Source organism: Xiphias gladius, chromosome 9, assembly GCF_016859285.1.
Source record: "Xiphias gladius isolate SHS-SW01 ecotype Sanya breed wild chromosome 9, ASM1685928v1, whole genome shotgun sequence".
Lineage (NCBI taxonomy): Eukaryota > Metazoa > Chordata > Actinopteri > Istiophoriformes > Xiphiidae > Xiphias > Xiphias gladius.
In genome coordinates this window covers 12,842,465-12,862,392 of record NC_053408.1, presented here as the reverse complement: position 1 = coordinate 12,862,392, position 19,928 = coordinate 12,842,465, and the positions used below count along the sequence as shown (strand labels likewise).

The 19,928-nt window shown below is 41.1% G+C and overlaps 3 protein-coding genes across 8 annotated transcripts; 2 read left to right on the top strand and 1 right to left on the bottom strand.

Annotated features, from left to right (window-relative positions):
• Positions 1–734: 734 nt before the first annotated feature.
• On the top strand, positions 735–5,171 carry zgc:92313 (uncharacterized protein LOC436869 homolog). Its single transcript, XM_040136270.1, has 7 exons — positions 735–876; positions 977–1,146; positions 1,338–1,450; positions 1,636–1,715; positions 2,367–2,638; positions 4,162–4,322; positions 4,524–5,171. Exons 2-7 carry the CDS (start codon positions 1,101–1,103, stop codon positions 4,776–4,778), a joined length of 927 nt encoding a protein of 308 aa, XP_039992204.1. The 5' UTR covers positions 735–876; positions 977–1,100; the 3' UTR covers positions 4,779–5,171.
• A 69-nt stretch (positions 5,172–5,240) lies between these two features.
• On the bottom strand, positions 5,241–12,857 carry mapk7 (mitogen-activated protein kinase 7). Of its 4 annotated transcripts, none has more exons than XM_040136260.1 (7): positions 12,587–12,857; positions 11,109–11,389; positions 10,779–10,944; positions 8,178–9,730; positions 6,982–8,093; positions 6,598–6,728; positions 5,241–5,584 (listed from the first exon to the last, which is right to left on the bottom strand). In XM_040136260.1, the coding sequence occupies exons 1-7, from the start codon at positions 12,679–12,681 to the stop codon at positions 5,437–5,439; spliced, it is 3,486 nt and encodes a 1,161-aa protein (XP_039992194.1). In that variant the 5' UTR covers positions 12,682–12,857; the 3' UTR covers positions 5,241–5,436. The 4 variants fall into 4 exon arrangements, with proteins under 4 accessions (XP_039992194.1, XP_039992195.1, XP_039992196.1 ...); XM_040136261.1 differs by having other exon boundaries at positions 12,616–12,857; XM_040136262.1 differs by having other exon boundaries at positions 12,583–12,679.
• On the top strand, positions 12,127–16,556 carry vkorc1 (vitamin K epoxide reductase complex, subunit 1). Of its 3 annotated transcripts, XM_040136272.1 has the most exons (5): positions 12,127–12,288; positions 12,377–12,520; positions 13,738–14,161; positions 14,529–14,638; positions 14,916–16,556. In XM_040136272.1, exons 3-5 carry the CDS (start codon positions 13,818–13,820, stop codon positions 15,125–15,127), a joined length of 666 nt encoding a protein of 221 aa, XP_039992206.1. In that variant the 5' UTR covers positions 12,127–12,288; positions 12,377–12,520; positions 13,738–13,817; the 3' UTR covers positions 15,128–16,556. The 3 variants fall into 3 exon arrangements, with proteins under 3 accessions (XP_039992206.1, XP_039992205.1, XP_039992207.1); XM_040136271.1 differs by lacking the exon at positions 12,377–12,520; XM_040136273.1 differs by lacking the exons at positions 12,127–12,288; positions 12,377–12,520 and adding an exon at positions 13,575–13,619.
• Positions 16,557–19,928: the final 3,372 nt, after the last annotated feature.

The following is a 19,928-nucleotide window of genomic DNA, read 5'->3' as shown; positions in this document are numbered from 1 at the left end:
ATGACCTAACAGCATTTTTTATGATTTAACTCAGTTCACACTTGTGGTCCTGTTTTAGCCATAAATGGCATCTAAATTTTGAGTGCAACTGGCAGTCAAGTGTGTCAGTTTCTTTTTTTTTTTTCAACACAAAAAACAGGAACCAGACAAATGACATTATTAGATTAAAATTAATGTTCACATTTGAAGAGGCTAATTTTCTTTGATCCCAATTTAAAGACCTAAAACATAAGCTGATCTTTAATTTTTTTTTCTTCATGAAGCTTTGACATGTCCACATGTATCTGCGAATTTGTAGAAAAAATAAGGATATGCTATTATAAAAACGTTGCATCCAGCAATTCCACATGGAGGCAGATAAGATAAATCATATTGGGCTCACCTACACATTATTATATTGATATATCAATATGCTCGAGTCGCTAATGTGACAAAGGTGTCAAATGTAAAAAAAAAAAACACAAGTATAATATCAAAAACACATGGACTAACTGTGTTATCACTTACCAATGTCTAGGATTGAATGATAGGATAACAGGGAAACAGGGAAACAGGGAAATGCCGAAATGGCGTTTTGCAAAGGCAACCCCTTTTTCCACAATCATGCCTCTCTGGAACTTTGAAAAGGACCATTATATTCAGCAAAAGAGAAGAAAACTTTGTCTACCTGTAACAAACCAGGAAGAGAATCTGATTTGTCTGCGGTTAAATTCCCCTAATATCATTGGCACAAGTGGATTGGGGGCGGGACAAGAATTTTGATTGGGTGTAGGTGAGGCCACAGGTACCCAGCTGATAGCGATCGACGCCTTCACTTGGAATTTATTTTAAACCTTATATGTTGAAACCTGGATCCATCAAGGGATTTTGTCGACGGTAAAACGCATTGACTTGTGATTTTAACAAACGAGCTCTATGATAAAACTTTTTTTTTTTCAACATAACAAAATTCCTTTAATTGTTGTTTGAGTTTCAGTCACAAGGTACCAGAAAGTAGAAGTAACGCAAAAGAAATAAAACTCGACAGCAGCTCAGACATAGTCGTTGGTTCCTACATCAGTAAGAGCTGAGACGTATTTTGTGCCGCGAAACCTCCCAAAATGTCCCCGAAATTACAGTTTCCAGCCATCTTTTGGTGCGTAACAGGTGAGTATCAGCCTTACCCCCCACCATCTCCTCCTTTGTCTGTCGCTTCTTTGTCAACCTGTAAAACATGATCTTCGTTCTTTTAGCCAATCCAGTAAAGCCAGATTTTAGTGTAGTACTGTAAAATGTTCAGCTGCCTCCGTGTGAGTGATTCAGAAACGTAATTTATGTTCTATATATATATATGTTAGGTATTTTGGCTTCTTACGCACAAGAATGTGGCCGACCACCATTAATGGAGAACAGGATTGTGGGAGGGATGGATGCCGAAGATGGGGCTTGGCCCTGGCAGGTGGACGTACAGGTGGGTCCCCCTGAAACAGGTACATCTGTCAGCCACAGCATGTGCTCTTCTTTAGTATCAGTCCTGCCGGTGGGCAGCTCTGTGTGTGTTTTAGTCTGGGGTTTGTTTATCAAACTGACCTGCTGAGAGAGGGGTTTGCCTGTGATGCAGAGGTGACTCACTCTTTTTCTCCCCTCGGCTTCCAGACAGTCAGCGACGGTCATATCTGCGGAGGCTCCATCATCACGGAGAGCTGGGTGCTATCGGCTGCTCATTGTTTCCCCAAGTAAGAAAACTCAGCCCAGACAAAAATCAGCAGGTAAACTCACGGCTGAGCACCAGTCCACAGGGTCTCCGCTTCCTCAGTGGGCCGTCTGAATTTGAATCTAGGCAATTGCCACTGCAATTTTGTTAAAGCCCTTCAGCAAAATCTATTTATTCAAAGACAGTGTTTTTTTAAATATTCTTCTTTGGATAACCAGGAAACTTACTACATCATATTCAAGTTGTAAAATGATCAAGTTTTCCCAATTATTTTCGCTACACATAATAATGACCACGAAGTTCCTGCTCACAGAAAGTCTAATACATTGTTGCGTCAGATCAAAAAACTGACTGTGAGAAATCCAAAAAAATCTTTCAGTTTATCATTTAAGTCACTGGATTTTACCTGATGAAAGCCTGAGGACAAAAAACTTTGTTAATAAAGCGAGTACAGGTGTGTACAGTTTTTTTTTTTGTTTGTTTGTTTTTTTCTCCTCCTGAAACAGTTGTTCCTTTAAAATATGACCAACAATAAGCCCATTTTAAGGAACACCTGGTTGCCATGAAGCCATTTTAACCTTTTGACAGTGTAAAATTTAGAGGTTTCACATTTCAGGTTCCCCTTGCTTTCCAGTCTAGCGGGTTCCATTCAGTCTTCCCCTTCTTCTTTCAGTCCGTCGGATGTGAGCTCTTACATCATCTACGCTGGCCGGTACCAGCTGAATGGCATTAACCAGCACCAGTCATCGCATCGCGTGAGCCAGGTGGTGATCCCATCCGGCTACAGCGAGCCTCACAGTGGGAAGGATTTAGCGCTGGTGCAGCTGTCCAGCCCAGTAACCTGGTCAGATCACGTCCGTCCCGTCTGCTTGCCCACGTCTAGCACTCTGTTCCCAAGTGGCATGTTGTGCTCTGTCACTGGCTGGGGGAACATACGGGATGATGGTAGGGCTTGTTGAATTCTTCACCTCGTTTTAGCATTTGTGCAGACCACTTTTATTCAGCAGTTTAATGTTTCAGCAGTCACCAAATGGCTGTTTTATTTTTTTCTAGAACTCCGGCATGCAAATACAGTCCAGACCACGATTATTTAGACAGTTACACATATTTATTGTTCTTCAGGCTGTGTGCTTCAGCACATTCAGTTTGAAATAAAAATAATGGCTTCTACATTAAAGTGTCACGTCTCAGCTTTAATTTGAGGTTTACATCAAGAGAGAGAGAACTGTGTGGGAGGTATAGCCCTTTTAACACATAGTGCTGAAAGCCTAGGGGTTCAAAAGTAATGGGACAGCTCTCCCAGAGCTTCACTGCAGCCTCCGTCAGCTCTTGCTTGTTGTGGGGTCTCTCTGCCTTTGGTCTTCACCAAGTGGACTGCTACTCAGTCGGACTGAGATCAGGTGATTGACTTGGCCAGCCGAGGATATTCCACCTCTTCACCCTGAAAAGCCCGTATGTTTAGAGTCATTGTCCTGCCGAGTGATGAAATGTTGGCCAATGAGTTTTGATGCGTCTGACTGAATCTGAGCTCACAGAATGCTCGTGTATACCTCTGCATTCATCCTGTTCTTTCTATCAACAGTGAAATGATCGATAAATGCCAGTGTGCCAGCTCCACTGGCAGCCATACATGCCAGAGCCATGACAGAACCACCAGCATGTTTGACAGATGAGGTGGTGGCTTTGGGTCATGAACTCTTTCTTTGAACAGAGATTTTTTTATGTTTCATCGTTCCAGGACTAACAGTTTCCTTTTTTTTTTTTTTTCAGTCATAAAGAGGTTTATCTTCATCACACAAATTTGACTCCAAACAGACCTGTGCTAATCGGTCTACCAGGCCACACCAGCTTTTTTAGACTGTACCCAACTGTTGGTTTTTGACAAACCCAACTACCTTTTAATAGTTCTTTGACTAACATTCACACAACCCACAGCTGCCCAAGAAACCTTTAAATAGTCAGGTTTCCAGTTACTTTTGAACCCATGCAATTTGGGCTCTACGTGTTAAAAGGCCTATATCTCAGACACAGTTACTTCTATATTGACGTAAACTAAAATGAAAGCTGAAACTTGGCACTCTCATATAGTATCCATTAGTATTGGTAGTAATGGTATCCCTGGATAGGTTCTGACTTATGTCATACTAATCAATATTCACATACACTATACAAAATACACAATGTAAAGAACAGATTCAGCAGACAACTGGTTATGTCTACACAAAGACAAAATACAAAAAGCGTTAAAACAATAGAAAGGACAATAAATAGTATGAAACACAATCCAGATGCCAAAATCAGTGTTTTGTAATTGAAAATTCATACTGGAAAGAAGTACTGTCCTTTTAAACTATATTAGATAGTAGCAGAAAGCTTACTGGCCACCTGTTCAGTTGAAGAAATTCAAGAGTCTTACACTCCTTTTGTTCTTCATCTTCCATCTGTCTGTCTGTCTTTGTCCCCCTCAGTCCCTCTGCCAGGAGTCGGAACTCTGCAGGAAGTGCAGGTGCCAATCATCTCCAAGAGTTCATGTCAGGAGATGTACCAGATGAACCCGACGGAGCAGGTGGACATCCTGTATGACATGATCTGCGCTGGCTACCAGGAGGGTGGCAAGGACTCCTGCCAGGTACTGTTGGATCAGCTGTTTGTGCTGCTGTGTGTACATTCACAAATACATACTTGTATAGATGAGAAAAAGCAATAACCTCCATTGAAAGTAACTTGGATTGCTACTTTTCTGCCTCCATCCATTGTCTGTGAAACCCCCCACACACACACACACACACACCTGAATGAGTTTGTGTGTGTGTTTGTGTTGTTTTTCCAGGGTGATTCAGGAGGGCCTCTTGTCTGCCAAATGGTAAATGGGACCTGGGTGCAGGCTGGGGTCGTGAGTTTTGGACTGGGCTGTGCTCACCCAAACCAGCCAGGTGTGTACACCAGACTGACCAGCTACTCAAGCTTCATCAGCGACACGATACAAGAGATCAGGCTGTATGGCCGAGCTGATCAGAACTGGTGTGGGAGGGCTGCTGTGTTGGGCAGCTGTTTGTCCACTCTGCTGATGCTGCTTCAGAGATAAACCACTTCGAAAACTGGGTTTCCGGGAGGTAGAATGTAAACCAAGCCAAATGAAGGAAATTAATTGTAAATGTCTGACTTAAGTCCAAAGTGATCCTGAATAGTCAAACTAGAAACCTGTATTTGACGTGCACATGAAGCCATATCTACTATAATCTTAACTTTTAGATCTTATACTCTGCATTATGATCTTTGAGTCAGAGTGGCTTTGATAGGTTTGTATTATAAATCAGAATTATGAGCTAAATAAATTGTCTTCTACGATTGAAATAAATAGTTAATTTGATTTTTAAAATTATCTCAGTGCTCTGTTCAACCTCTGCTAACTGATTTTGTACCATGTTATACCCCTTATGGACCTCAACTGTAAATACATGAGGTTCCCTTCAAAGTATTATAAACCTGTTTTATAATTCATTTTCAGTGCACAACCCACATTTAAATATCCAGAAGCAGAGATGGGTGATGACATGGTTTTCTTTATTATAAAGAAAGCACAGCTTGTCATAATGGTAAAAAAGACTGCTTGGTAGTGCCTATTATTAAAAAAAAGCTAGCATTTAAATTATTTTGACAAGTCCTCAAGATTTTCATGCTAAAAAATTTTAACTTTTACACAAATCCAAGTATTGTCTTTTCAAATTCCAGGAAAAATAAAGTCAGGAGTCAGGGGGAATGGTATCAGAGAGGATCATGGGAGAGCCGAGCTGCAACTCCTGCTGCAATGATTCCAGATCAGCTGGAGTCATGCGGTGAACCTCGCTCCAATCAGATAGGAGAGAAGCCGAGAGGGGGGTCGAGTCGTAACTGATGGAGGAGAAAAATAGAGAAAGCATTATGAGTGGCCCCTCTTTGGTTTTACAAAAAATGAATTTATCTAGAATCGAACCGCACGCCAAAACTAAAAAGTCAAGTCATGTACTGTCTGTCTGCAGCACTTCATCCGGGTATTTGTCAGTGCTTGGTCAAAGGTCATAAAATACACCTTGCTACTTCGACACGTTTAGAAGTCAGAATACAGTGTAGCTTATTAAGCAATTGTTGACAATCATTTACGAAAAGTAAACTATCAAAAGGGAAACTTGAAACCCTGCTCCTGACCTGAGTTGAATACACCTCTGACACTACCTTCCAAATAAAAGCTTGACCACATTTTGTATTATAACTTTAGGAATACTTAAGAAAATAGTAATGACTAAACCACTGATATTAATTTGGGCCTTATCATTTGCTAAGATTTTCTGTTATGACTGAATGACTTAATCATTGAATGAATGAACGATTGTAACCCTAACATACCATAGCCACTCAATATTAGTTTCTGATTTGGACATATCAAACTTGAAACATACACTCAGTCCTGCAATAAACCCTCCTTTTCACGAAGGTTCTAATGTTCAGTTTTTGTTGAGAATTATTTTAAAGAGACATTGATTCAACCGTGTGATCGTTTTGGAAGCTGCAGTTTGGTTCTGTTCACAATTATTGTGTTATACTGGAAGGTGTTTCTATTATTTCGTCCACTCAGGTTGATATAATGGGGGGGGCAAAACATCAGAAACACCCCTCACTATAGATGGTGCAATTCAACAGCTCTACATTTGTAGATACCAAAAAGACCATAAAGTTGATTAAACACTTCTAAAAGCTGTGGCTGAATTGGAACTACAGAACAACTGCACAGCCAAATTTGCCTCAGCTACAACTACCAGATACATAGCTGCAGGTAATAGTCTGATGTGGGTAAAACTCAGGACGCTGGTTCTTTTTTCATAAGAGGAGTATTAGAAAAAAAGAGCTCATGCTGTATTAGACCTCACCTGTCCCGGTCACAGTGTTGCAGGTCTGTGAGAGACTGGTTGAAAAGGTCATCCAGGTCAAAGCCCACGCCGTACCCAGCGCCACTGCCTTTAGGGGTGACTGAGAACACCGGGGGTAAAATGTCCTCCACCTGACAGGAGAAAGGGGGAAACATTAGGTCAACTGAACTTTGTATCCTTCAGATCAGTACAAGGGAAGCAGAAGATTGTGACATTTAAGGCTTGTATATATGTAGAAGAAAATGTTTTTGTACAGCATCAGCAATGCAATGAAAGCAACTTCAGTGCAGTTTATACATATACTGTAGCTTTTCTTAGGCAAAATGCTAGCTTAGAAAAACACTAGAATATATCATAACGTAGCAGAGGAAACTGGAGACAAACCTGGGACTTTGACAGCTGCAGTGTTACTGTATGGATGTCAGGGGCGATGGAGGGCCCTTGCTGTCCTGTATCTGTGAATCCTAAGCTGGGATGAGGCTGTGAGGGGACCCCTAAAGCCCCACAGAGAGGGTTTATGGTCTGTGGCCCTGATTTCTCTCCTGCAGTGGGACACAGCTTCTCCATCGGCCCAGTGCTTGCAGTCGAGTGGGAATTGAGGTTATTTTGGCCTCTGATATCCACAGTCCCGTTTGTGTCTCTGGTGGTTAGTGTTGGAGCTTTAGTCAAAAAACTCTCCAGTGGAAGCAGCTGCGACTGAGGTTGAGGGTCAGGCTGAGTCTGACTTTGAGGTTGGAGCTGCGGCTGTAGAAAGCTCGACGGAAGAGGTTGCGGTTTCCTGTTTTGTTGTGGTTGTTGGAGTGTTCTTGTCTCTAATTGCTGCCCGCTCCAATTCCCCAAACAGTTGAAACCACTTTGTCCGTTGCTCTCATTCTGAGGTTTGAGTGTGTTGTTTTTAACAAAGCCACTAGTGACAGTCATTATATCTATCCCTCCACTTACAGCAACAACTATATCCGGCGGAGGTTTCCTCTGGCTCATGGAGAAAAGTAATGATGGCTGCTGGGTGCTGGGAGCCTGAAACATGCTGGGTTGGTTAGGTTTAACTTGAGAGATTAACTGTTCGTGAGACTGAATCTTCCTTACCTCCTTGTCGTTTTTATTGTTCAGAGCTCCTTGAGTGTTATCACCAATAGCAACACCCTGGTGCGAGGACACATTACAGTCTTTATTCTTTGCTCCATCGTTACTAGAAATCTGAGATTTCTCATTGCGACTGTCCATCATCTTTGTCCAACGCTGCAAAAGGCTTTTGTCGTTGTCACTCAGCAGAACCCCGCCCAGCGAGTCCCCCTGCTTTCCCTCTCTTCTCTCCTTTTCCTTCATTTTCCTCTCCCTCTCTCTTGCTCGTTCCTGCCTCTTCCTTCTCTTCTCCTCTCTTTCACGTTGACGCTCCTGGGCTGTGACAGGCCGACGTGACTCTGGAACAGACGACAGGGAGGACAATATACCCCCTCCTCCACCAGCATCCATCCCCAGTGCAGATGTACCACCATCTGGAATGAAGACATCAAATTAAGCTGATGTGTCAATGTTGTGCAATATTTCAAAAAAATAGATATGGAAGACAGTAAACTTACCACCCCTGGATTTATTTCTGAGAGCTGATTTCAATAAAGCTGCTTTAAGTGCAGCTTTAGTATCCTCTGAAATTGCTCCCTCTTTTCTGGTTCCCTCTCCTGCACCTGGAGGAGGCCTGGCATTCTTGGATAGTGACTGTGAAAGGGACTGAGACAGCGACTGGGCTTGTGCCACAGAGAGAGAGAGGGAAGGCACAGTGGTGGGTAGGGGCATCATGGTCTGTGCTGGTGTTGCAGGAATACCTGTGGGAGCCTGGGTCATGGACTGGCTCTGAGTGGCCTGAGTCAGAGGAGCTTGACTGCTCGTTAGCTGCTCCTGTGCCTCACTATCTCTCATTGTTTCTGAGGGAGCATCCTGACTAGACACCGGTGTTGTTAAATCAATAGTCTCTGGCTGACCACTGTCTGAGCTGGCACTGGGCATGTCCACATCAACTGGGCCACTTTCATTTTTAGAGAGGAGAGGCAAATTATGGGTCACATGAGGGGGGCCGACTTCTAAAAGGGATGAGGGCTTATGAAAGGTTTGCATCTGATTTGTAAATGAACAGTTCCCTTTTGCTTGTGTGTGGTCATGTTGCTGTAGAGATTTAACTTCTCTCATTTGCTGTCGCTGTATCTGTGCTGCTTGTGAGTGTTGTGCCATGGGAACCAATCTCGATTTGGTCAGGTTGACAGTTGAGGCCTGAGCATTACACAGGTTACTGCTTTGTGCTGCAGCTCCACCATTCAACGTCGCCAAAGGCCTGAATTGCAGTCTCTGACGACAGCTCTGTTTGTTTCTATGAAAGTCCTGGATCTCCATAAGAATTGCCTCTTTGATTTGTTCCTTATTCATTGGAAGTTTGTCAAATTCAAAGTCAAAAGCTGGCACACAAATTGGCTCATCGTCTGGGTCGTGGTACTTCGCCAGGTAAGGATGCTCCAGCGCTTGTGTGACGCTGATTCGTTCACGAGGGTCAAAGCGCAACATGGCTGCCAGCAGGTCCAAAGCCTCTGGTTCAGCTTGTGGGTAGAGTTTGGCCAAAGGCACAGCCGACCGTGACGGAAGGCTCTGAACATAGGAGCGTACTCTGTCGGCTCTAATAGCACCAATTAAACCCTCAGGAGGAGTGCCCAACACAGACAAAATGAGCTGGAGCTGGTGGACGTAGTGCTTCCCAGGAAAAAGCTGCTTACGTCCCAACATTTCAGCAAAGATGCAGCCCACAGACCACAAGTCAATGGCCAAACTATAGTGATTCAGAGACAGCAGGAGTTCAGGAGCACGGTACCATCGAGTTGCCACATACTCAGTCATGAAGGAATGGGACTCCTCAGGGTGTGAACTGAGACCCCTTGCCATGCCGAAGTCACCGATTTTTAGCTCACAGTTCTCGTTCACCAACAGGTTGGAGGGCTTAAGGTCACGGTGGATGACGTTGGCAGAGTGCACGTACTTAAGGCCGCGGAGTAGCTGGTATAGAAAGTAGCGCGTGTGCTCTGGGGTGAGTGTCTGGGCAGAGTGTATGATCTGGTGCAAGTCACTCTCCATGAGGTCCAGCACCACGTACCTGCAAACATGGGAAATGGGAGAGTGAGATGAGCGTTTAGACAGGTGCACAATCTGCTCACTTGACGTTCAGAACTGAGGTCATTTTGATGTAGTGACTAACTGAGGTGAACTTTGGTGATGTGAAAAAATACTCTAATTGTAATATGTAGTGGTATAATGTCATTTGAAGCACATCTGCAGCAGAAAATTACACTGTATGAGTTCCAAAATTCCCTCTAACCATACAAACTGTCCCCAGATAAGTTTACTGAAGCCAGTCTCACATCTGAACACGAATCCTCTGAACAAACTCGATTCCTTTGTCAGGTTGATATGTGATCAAATTAACTTGCTTGTGCACCATAAAAAGACTCCTAAGCATACCAATATCTTAAAATTTTACAGTATTTGTACTAAAAAAAAACCACAGAAAAAAAAAGCTGATCAAACAGTAAGCATTTGTAAGAGAACGGATTTGTTTGATAGCTACATGTTCTATCACCAGCATCAGTAAACTATGTCCAGTCAGATTTAAATGAGACATACTGTATATTGAGCCATAAATGTTTTGGTAATTATATCAGTCTACACGTGAAATATAATGTCTCAATTACTAACGTGCTTAGTACATTTGCCACGTATATATAATGGTGTTAAATATAACCTATATTTATGGGATGAGTTTTAATCTCTGCTGGATTTGGACATGTTTTCAATTTCCCACATTCATGGATTTGTCAGATTGAGGATTTTGGTTATGGATCAGTATCACTGAATCCTCACCATGGGTGAAAAACTTAACTATTTAAATAGTCAGATAGAGGGGAAAATTGTTATCCATTGACGCCATGTGAAAGGCCTCTGGGTTTATATCTTGATGGAAAGCTTGGTTGTTTGCCACTGACTTAACCAAAATGATACATCCAATTTATTTTGAAATGTTTCCAGATATGTACTTTATTAATAAACTTCTAGAGTTCTACTGACTTGTCTGGCCCGCGGAGGAACTCTTTGCACGTGTCATTTGCCATCAGCCATAAAACCCAAAAAAATAAAAAGGTACATACACAGACTTGAAGGCGGAGTGAGGAAGATTCGGCTGCAGGATGTCTTTGATGGCGATAATATTGTCATGCTTGAAGTGCTTGAGAATCTTGAGTTCTCGCAAGGTGCGTTTGGCATTTGTCACCACTTCAAATGCATTGGAGATCTTCTTTATCGCCACCTGCTGGCCTGTGAAATGCAAATACTATTCAGTGACAAAACAGAAGGACAGGGTGTACAACTGAGTTTGACTGTCACAGATTTGTTATTTTCACATTTATCACTGTTCATTCTAGTACATACAGAATGAGTTATGTGTTTTCTTCAAAAAAAAAAAAAAAAATCTGCCCTACCACTGTCCCGTCTCCTGGCAGATGAAACAACTCCATAGGCCCCTGTACCGATGGTTTCTATAACATCATACTCCTCTCCGACGTCGAATTTCACATCCAGAGAGTGTGCTTTAAGCAAAGCCAAGTTTTTTGCTGTTGTGCTGGTGTCTGTGGTGCCTCCCGTCGCCTCGACTCCACGTTGGTTCTGGTTCTCTCTGCTTTTGTCGGTGGCCATTCTTTCAGGTGACATGGCCACAGGCTGACCGTTTTTACCTTCTCTACCCTCCTTAGTCGACATTTTTCTGTCAATAAATCAAAAATAACAAAGTGAGAGGTATTCGTTGGTATCATCTTTAAGGATCTTAACTGCAACATTCGGGGTAAAGTACTGCTTATTTACATCAGTGTGTACAGTATATCAGCACACTGTCAATATTCATCGATACCTTATAAAAGCTACTCTATTTGTCCAGTGTTATTTTTACTGTTCATATGTGTGAGTTGGCATTTTTGTAATCCTTTTGTGTTTTAATACAACTGGGGCTGGGCAATTCTGGTAAATTAAAGTGCCTATGAAAAGTATTCGCCCTTCGTTTTTGTGTTTTATTATTATACAACACTGAATCAAAGAGGATTTAATGAAACTTGTCTCTTGACTTGAAAAAGGGGGCTCACTCACAATGCCCATGCAGCCTGACAACGCTTGCACTGTGTCGCATTAAAAATGAGGGGAAAACTGCAGTGACCAGATTATAGGCGAAATAATTGGGCAATGAACAGAAAATTAACTGGCAACTAATTTGATAATCCATTAATCGTTTGAGTCACTTTCAGTCCAAAATGCCAAACATCTCCATCTTCTCAAAATGTGAATATTTGCTTTTTTTTTTTTTTTTTTGCCCTATATGATATTAAACTGACTATCTTCAGGTTTCGGACTGTGGGTCGGACAAAACAAGGAAATGAAAGGCAATATTCAGTCTTTGCTTTGACAGCTACAATGAAACAAACCACTGAACCTGCTGTGGATTAAACAGGCATCAGTTCTGTTCCTTTAGGAGCCAAGCTACTGATGCACGAGTTGAACTCCACAGAAAAAAAAACTCTCTTCTTCCGGAGCCCTCAGGAGCCACTTCAGGACTCAGTCTGGATCAGTGGTTACTAAGGTGCAACTTAGCCCGATGATAAAACTTCGCCGCTGGTAAGTCGCACTGTTGAATAGACAGGTATTGCACTTTTAAGTGCTGATAACTTGCCCGTGGGCATTAAAATGAGCTGATACGACACAGAAACGAGGCGTGACTTCACACCCGTAAGGCCTGGCAGTCAAGTGGCCAAAACCTGTAGCTCTCGGTCCAGAGACGAGTCTACGTTAGAGCTGGATTCAGCTTACAAACGGGCAGAGGACGAACCCGTGAGGAGCTGTCTTTAAGGTATCGCTACTCTCCGTACAACAGAGGGATTAAATAAACTAACTCCATGATAAAGACCGTACCTACTTTTTGACGCAGGGGCGTAGGCTAGTTACCTGAAACTCAGGCTTTCCAGGAACGTTGAACCATGTCTTTCTAGGTAATATAACCCAAGGCGACATCACAAAGTAACGGAAGAGATTTTCGCCATGTTCACTAACCACGACATTCGTAATTATGTTTTAAATCCCGTAGTAACACGGCTATCTCTTGTTTTTGTCTGCCGCCTCCTCGTAACAGTTCCGTGTTGCGTTTGAGCGACGTGGGGCGGACCAACGAGGGGAGGCGACGTCCGAGAGACTGTCCAATTGGAGCACAGGACGTGGTGGGAGGCGGGACACTGTTGCAGATAGTAGGGTCTCTGTTTTTTTGGGTGGTGGTGACGCGGTTTTCCAGAAGTTCATTAGTTTAGGAGGGGGCCACATTTGGAGAAGAATTAGTTGAAGCACTGAAAGCTGTTCCTATGTCTCATGGACCTAGAATCATAACTGTGTAGAAAAAAACGACTACCACACCACCACTACTACAAATAAGAATAAGACTGAGAAAAGAGCAGTAACTGCCATAATTGCTATGACAACAACACAGGCACATAGACAGAGAGACTGATAGTAGAAAAGAGAGAGAGATAGTACAAATGATAGGTAGGTAGAAAGAAAGAAAGAATATAGATAGTGTGGTTGAAAGGAAGATAGAAGGAAATAATTAGAAGGAAAAAAATAGAAAAATACAAAGGAAACTGTTTGGAAGTGCAAATTATGCACAGTGGCCAAAAGTAATACTCAAATAATGTACTTAAGTACTATTGTTAGACACTTGAGTATTTTTACTCGAGTACACTTGATGCTACTTTTTATTTCGGCTCCACAACATTTCAGAAGGAAATGTTGTCCTTTGTACTCTACTAGATTTATTTGACAGCCTTAGTCAGTGTTTACTTTGAAGCTCAAGATTTTAAGTCGAAAACACGTGGTTATCGTATCTGTCATATAATGCAATACTAAAGAAGCAAGTGATCCTTGAGTTTGAGGGGCCTGGTTCTGGGCCTCGGCCAAAACTGGTGAGTAAGGTACAAAGTAGTGAAAAATTAGCACTATCTCAATCAAATACAACATTAAAATTGTGCTGAAATCCACTAACGCAGTGTATAACGAGGGAATTTTTTACATTTTCCCTAGAGGCCAGAAGGACTGAAGTCCACAGTAAATACACAGTAAACACCCCTCTGGCTGGTCCAACATCTGTACCCGACCGCCCAATGAGAGGCAGCGGCAGAAGTCGATCAGACCAATCGAAAGAGAGAATCTGGCTTTTAACACGTCGCCCTCGCCAGGAGGCCGGTTCAGTGAAGTTTGAATCCCGTAGCGTCCTGTTGTCGTGTCCTACACCAACATTGTCTCGCAATAACATGGCGGCGGCGGCGGCTGGTACCCAGGGGATGCCGACATGGGAGAGAAAAGCGCGCGTCCTCTTGTGCGTTTTTGGCCTGGCTCTCTCGGTTTATGCGCTTCACGTCGAGCTGTCCCGGGAGAGAAACCCAGATTACAGGGCGATGTGCGACCTGGGGGAGTCCGTGAGCTGCTCCAAAGTTTTCACCTCCAGGTAGGTTGGTTATTCCATTATTTCTTCATTTATTTATATACCTTTTTAAATTCCTGTTTTTGCTTTAGTGCTCCGTGCCCGCGCCGTTGTGCAGAACCAGCAGATCTCGCCTTGTTCTGTAGCGAGATCCGGTTCATTTCGGTCTCCTAACTTTTACTCGTAAACTCTGACATCTGCATTTTTCATGGCAGTTCCGACCCCCTTTCATTGCCACGTGTAACATTCCTCTGGAAGTGCTTCACATCAGCTACTATTTTACATCGTTGGAATACCAAGCAGATATCCCTTGACTTCCCCCGTCAAATTGCTATCTCTTAATCTTCAATGATATGTTGTTCTGACCGTTTCCCTTTCTTTTCTTTGGCAGATGGGGACGTGGGTTTGGTTTGGTCCAGTTCTTTGTGGCCCAAGATAGCCCTCTGAACCAGCCCAACAGCCTCCTTGGCATCATATTTTACACTCTCCAGATGGGCCTTGGTTAGTCTGTCATTGTCTTATGCAAATTATAGTTCTGGGCTATTTATAGTCCAGAGTATCTTCTAGGCAAAATATTGTTTGCATTCCAGCATTTTTGTGAACCATGACCAGCCCTGCACTTCAGGTATTTTCGCATTGCATATTTTGTTGGTGAAATTATATCATTATATTTGATTCTTACACAAAGTTTATCAGTCATAGTTTATGCACGATTTATATTGCTTATGTGGTGTCTTTTATCAATGGTCTAAAATCTTTGTTTCTGTCTTTATCATAGGACTGTTATTGTCCAAGAAAGCAGCAGTGTTTTTGGTCCTCTCCTCCTGGGTGTCAGTGGCCGGCTCGCTCTATCTTGCATCTATTCTCGCCTTTGTTCTGGGGGATTTCTGCATGGTCTGCGTGTCAACATATATTATCAACTTTGCACTGCTCTTCACCAACCTCAAACGGAGGAGAGCAATCGGAGGGATGAAGGAAAAGGCTGGATAGATGGTGCTACTTGTGATATTCAACACCTTCTCTTTTTTTTTTTCTCTGCTGAGCTGAAGCCACACTGGATCTGAAGCGCAAATTCTCTCCCACAGTATTTTATTTTATTTTTTCAGAGAAACGGGACTGGATGTGCGTCTCAGGAGATTTATAAGATACTTTTCAGAACATTGTCAGCCATTTTTGTATATCAGTGTACATTTGTGATTCTAATTACACATTTTTGAAGACTACCTCTTGTCTCATGTGATTAAAGCCTGGTGAAGTCCATAGAAATCCTAAAAGTGGATATACACTAGAATACAGTAAATTACTAGGTGGTAAGCGATCCAGTGGCCTGCAATTACTCAGCCCTACCAGTAGATGGAACTAAATATCAAATATGAATCAAATTCAATTCAATCAAATAACAACAGAGCTATTTGGCTGCTTTGTCTCAAGATGAAGGGAAGTTTACCCTTTGTGAAGGAAATCTTCTATTATTTCCAAATACTTGGTGGACTCAGTCATGAAGTAAATCCTTACCTTGTAATGTGTGGCGAAGGGGGCACCTCTCTATTTCAAGAAAAAAAAAAACTACAGTATTTGTGTTACATGCACGGCTGAAAATAACAAGGATAACATAACAAGTATTGTCAAACTCCTAAAGCAATAGTTAACCCTTTTATAAAACCCTACTTTAAAATGAAAGGCGCCTCACGGAACTAGTTTTTAACTGCAGTTAGAAATTCACAAGCTCACTCCTTCACATTTAGCAATTTGCAGACTCTCCACAAGGATGAGGTTAATGAACACTGAATACTAGATGGAAAGCTGAGGCTACGTGGCGAATATGACGTGAAGGATAAAGGATGAGAAGGAAAAATCCCTGTAGTTGGCTGACTCCCTGAGAAGTAAGTGTAAAAAATATCTAAAAGGAAACTTAAAGGCAGAAATGTTTGCTTGCATTTTATGGTTTTGAACAACATTATTCGACTAAAGTGAGGTGCTGATCAGGCCTAATCAAGTCAAAATGAAAGGGTGCATTATATAGTAGACCACAGGTGTCATAAAAATGGTTATAAAGCATCCCAGTAATCTATATCTAACTGAGAGTTATGGATTTGTATATTCATTTGTAAATTCTTTCAATGATTTTTCTTTTTATGGTTCAATTAAATATTAATTTAGCGTTTTTATTTCTAGATAAATTCATTAATTTGTAAAATCGTTTTATTGTCCAATTAGATATGCATTAATGGAATTGCTTTATTAAACAATCCCATGACACAGTACAGTCAGTTTATTTATTAATTCTGGCTTTATTTTGTTCAGTTTCTACTATCTATACATCTACAACTTTTCAGTTGGTTAAATCTTGTGAAATGTGAATCATTTGCACTTGTTCGAATCATGTTGCCATGTGATCCCAGTAAACACATCAGAAGTTTCAAATGTCAGCCAAAATGTATGACTCCACCCGTGCTACCACAGTCCACTGTGACTGTCATGAAAGCATCTGATAAGTAATCATTTTGTCCATTATTCATCGTTCACATACTATTTTATTTTAATTTACTTAGTACTGAGTACAGAGTAACAATATTTCAAAAAAAGAAAGTAGATGGCCTAGCTCTTATGAAAGTGTAAATGAAGTGGTTATATCTTTTGTTGGCAAACTGACATGAAAAACATTATTTGATACTGGAAATTAGAGCTGCAATGATTAGTTGAGTAGTTGATCAAGAGAAAATCATTTGGAAATGCTCCTGGTAATCAATTCATCATTTTGAGTCCTTTTCTAAGAGAAAAAAATTGCTGGTTCCAGCTCCTGCAATGTGAAAACATGCTGCTTTTCTCTGTTGTCTGTCATTGTAAAGTGAATCATCGATTGAACGATAAAGACATTTGCAATGTCATCTTGGACCCTGGGGAACTGGGATGGATTTCTCAATATTATCTGAAGTTATAATGATTGAACAATTAGTTGATTAATTAAGGAATTAATGATGACAATAATCATTAGCTCCCCTCTATTTGAAGTGAATGGATGGCTGTGCATACTCCCAGAGGGTGTGTACAAAAATGTCCTGTTAGGCCACCTAAGCCGAGCTGACTTACAACATGAAAAGAAGTGCTTCAGCAGCTTTTGTCTGTGTTCCACATGCCACATTGATTGCAGTGTTGACAGATGTCACTTCGGCAGAAAATCAACAAACTCCTTATGGTAAAAAAAATGATGTCCAATTTTAGCTTGTTTTCTGATTGTAACTCCTGATCTCAAACCCAAACTATTACTTACTTTTTCACTTTTCGACTTCATACAATATCCTTCCTCACAGAGTAGTTTCCCACATAATCTAAGTGGATTCTTTGTAACAGGTGACTCACTCAGCTGTCATGTTTAAATCCTCACGTAATCATGTCAAGACTACTTCTCCCCTTTTTAAATGATGATCAGAGACTATAGATAAACCTGCTTTGCTTTTACCGTAGACAATTGTCTGGTCTAAAATTGTGACCGTGAAGTTTGCATTTCCCGGCCACTGTAATAAAATGGTGAGACTGAACTTCCTTCATGTGGTGTGTATGCACAGATCTCTGGAAGTTCCAGATTTTTTGTAACAACATTAGTATTTGTGAGATCAAGAGAGTTACACACATTAAATGTCACGTTTAGCAAAATGTTGAATTTTTTTTTGTTGGCTGGCCCTCACAAAGTTAATTCTAAAATCACAATCGTCCATTACTTTTTTTGTTCCCATGGTCTGAATGATCAGTTCCTAAAGTGAGGCGAGATCAACGCTGCAATGTGGACACTAATCACCACACCAGCACCCAAATTTGGTTTTGAGATCAGTGTTTCAATTCTCTATTTTGGACAGGAAAAATTTTGCGATAACACCATGCCTTGAGTGTTGCTAGTGTCCAAATGATACTGAAAGAATAAGTGAATCTCACTGGATAAAGTAAAACACTGACTGACTATAATGAAAATAATTAAACACATTTCTCTGGTACGTTTGACCATACAAACATTCCAGCATGTAGGAAAGCATTCAAATTCGCGTGGGAGGCTTTTTAACTCATTGTCAAAACACTGAGCTGCTGCCAGTGTTATGTACTGGAGAGCATTTGTGACGACAAAAACTTAGTTCTTCATTATTTATTTATGATGAAAGGTACAACTCATCTTGTGCCAGTATTTAAGGGCTTTTGATACCTTCCAATCCTTTGTTTATGTGTCTTTCTCTCTAAAGCTACAACCAGTAAATGAACATATAGTGCTGCTTCAGCTAAAGCATATATCCGTCTTCTTCTACTACTTCTCAGGACAGCAGAAGTAGTTACATATGAATTGTATTATAATAAAGTGGGTTGTGCACTTTTTTCTGTTTACCAGAGGCTCAACTAGCAGAGTTTTAAACACTTTTCGGTCCTAAATGATTTTTTATGTCAGAACATGACGGTTCAGTGTGCATAAAGTTAACTAGTCTCACTGAGAACAAAGGAAGAAAGTTATTAACTAAGCAAACAAGATTCTGTGTTGTTTTTAAAAGTTATATAACTGCATTTGAAAAGGTCTTTCTCCTTACTGTCACAATGCATATTTGCATTCAAAGAAAAATGATGGATGACTTGTAAAAGTCACGGCGGAACAGGAACCCACAGCAAGCTGTATATTGTTGTTTTTAGTTACGTGAGCGACGCCATCAAGGAGTCAGCATGAGCTGGTCATCACTCGTGTTGAATTCCTAACCTTTGTGGAGTGTTTTTTTTTTTTTGTTTTTTTTAATGTTAACTGCACTGAAAGACAAGTACTTATTGTCATCAGGGATGAGTTGTTGTGTAAAGGTGCTGGTGGAAAAGTTTCTGTGAATGACAGACTTGTTTGTGTGCTGAGATGACAACACTGCAGCTGATTAACCCTTTCCTGCCGAACAAACCCCTGTCTGATAATTGTTATTTTTAATTATGATGCATGATGCCAGTGGTTTGGGTTATGAGTTAGAATTGACTATTTTGGATTACACAAGATAAAATTAATGCATTACTAATTATTACAATCAACTGACATCATACTGCAGATATATTCCTTTTAATCTGGTTAGAAATATTGGAAATATATGCATTTTTAAATAATGAGCCATATTTGTCATGAGTAGCTTGAATGTTACATCCTGTTACATCATAATTACAACAGGTAATGTCCATGATACCAGTGACATAACTAGGATGTGTTTTGTCTCTAAAATACCATTTCATGTCTACATACCAAGCCAAGGTGTTGAAATACACCATTGTCCAACAAACAATGAAAGCAGTCACTTTTGTCACATGTTGTTTAAATGTTCCACTGCAGTCTGTTTCCCAAGAGTAGTACATGTTAATTATTTGTTCTCTCTCTCAATGGGATTGCATAAGTCTCATATATGACTGGTGTGTCTACCCCTTTGATGGGGACGCAGAAGAAGTGAAGGCCAGCCTCGATATTTATGCAACACTAGAGCACAACTGAGCTGTAGTTAGACTGTGAAAGGGGGAAAACTCTGTCATTAAAACCACTGCTCATGACCAAGCTTTATTCCAGATAAAACATTAAAAATAAGGGGAAATTTAAAATTCCAATATTTCTTCGACACTTAATTTTATCCGGTTGTGTCTCTGTGTTGCAAACCTCACATCACCTTTAATTCTCACAGTTAAAGGACTTACAGTTAGGGCAGGGGCCTGACAATACTGGATTGCTTTAGTCTGTACTCTTTAGTCCTCCACAAAAATTAAGCAGATGGAACAAGGAAACTGTTTGTCTTCTTGGATA

Coding starts and splice junctions, on each gene's coding strand:
- mapk7 (XM_040136260.1), bottom strand. CDS start 12,681: ATGTCGCCTTGGGTTATATTACCTAGAAAGACATGGTTCAACGTTCCT. Junction 8,094..8,177: donor CAGAAATAAATCCAGGGGTG/GTAAGTTTACTG, acceptor TCTTCATTCCAG/ATGGTGGTACATCTGCACTG. Junction 6,729..6,981: donor TGCAGCTGTCAAAGTCCCAG/GTTTGTCTCCAG, acceptor TTCTCCTGTCAG/GTGGAGGACATTTTACCCCC.
- vkorc1 (XM_040136271.1), top strand. CDS start 13,818: ATGAGAGGCAGCGGCAGAAGTCGATCAGACCAATCGAAAGAGAGAATC. Junction 14,162..14,528: donor TCCAAAGTTTTCACCTCCAG/GTAGGTTGGTTA, acceptor TTTCTTTGGCAG/ATGGGGACGTGGGTTTGGTT. Junction 14,639..14,915: donor CACTCTCCAGATGGGCCTTG/GTTAGTCTGTCA, acceptor TCTTTATCATAG/GACTGTTATTGTCCAAGAAA.
- zgc:92313 (XM_040136270.1), top strand. CDS start 1,101: ATGTCCCCGAAATTACAGTTTCCAGCCATCTTTTGGTGCGTAACAG. Junction 1,451..1,635: donor CCTGGCAGGTGGACGTACAG/GTGGGTCCCCCT, acceptor CTCGGCTTCCAG/ACAGTCAGCGACGGTCATAT. Junction 2,639..4,161: donor GGGGAACATACGGGATGATG/GTAGGGCTTGTT, acceptor TGTCCCCCTCAG/TCCCTCTGCCAGGAGTCGGA.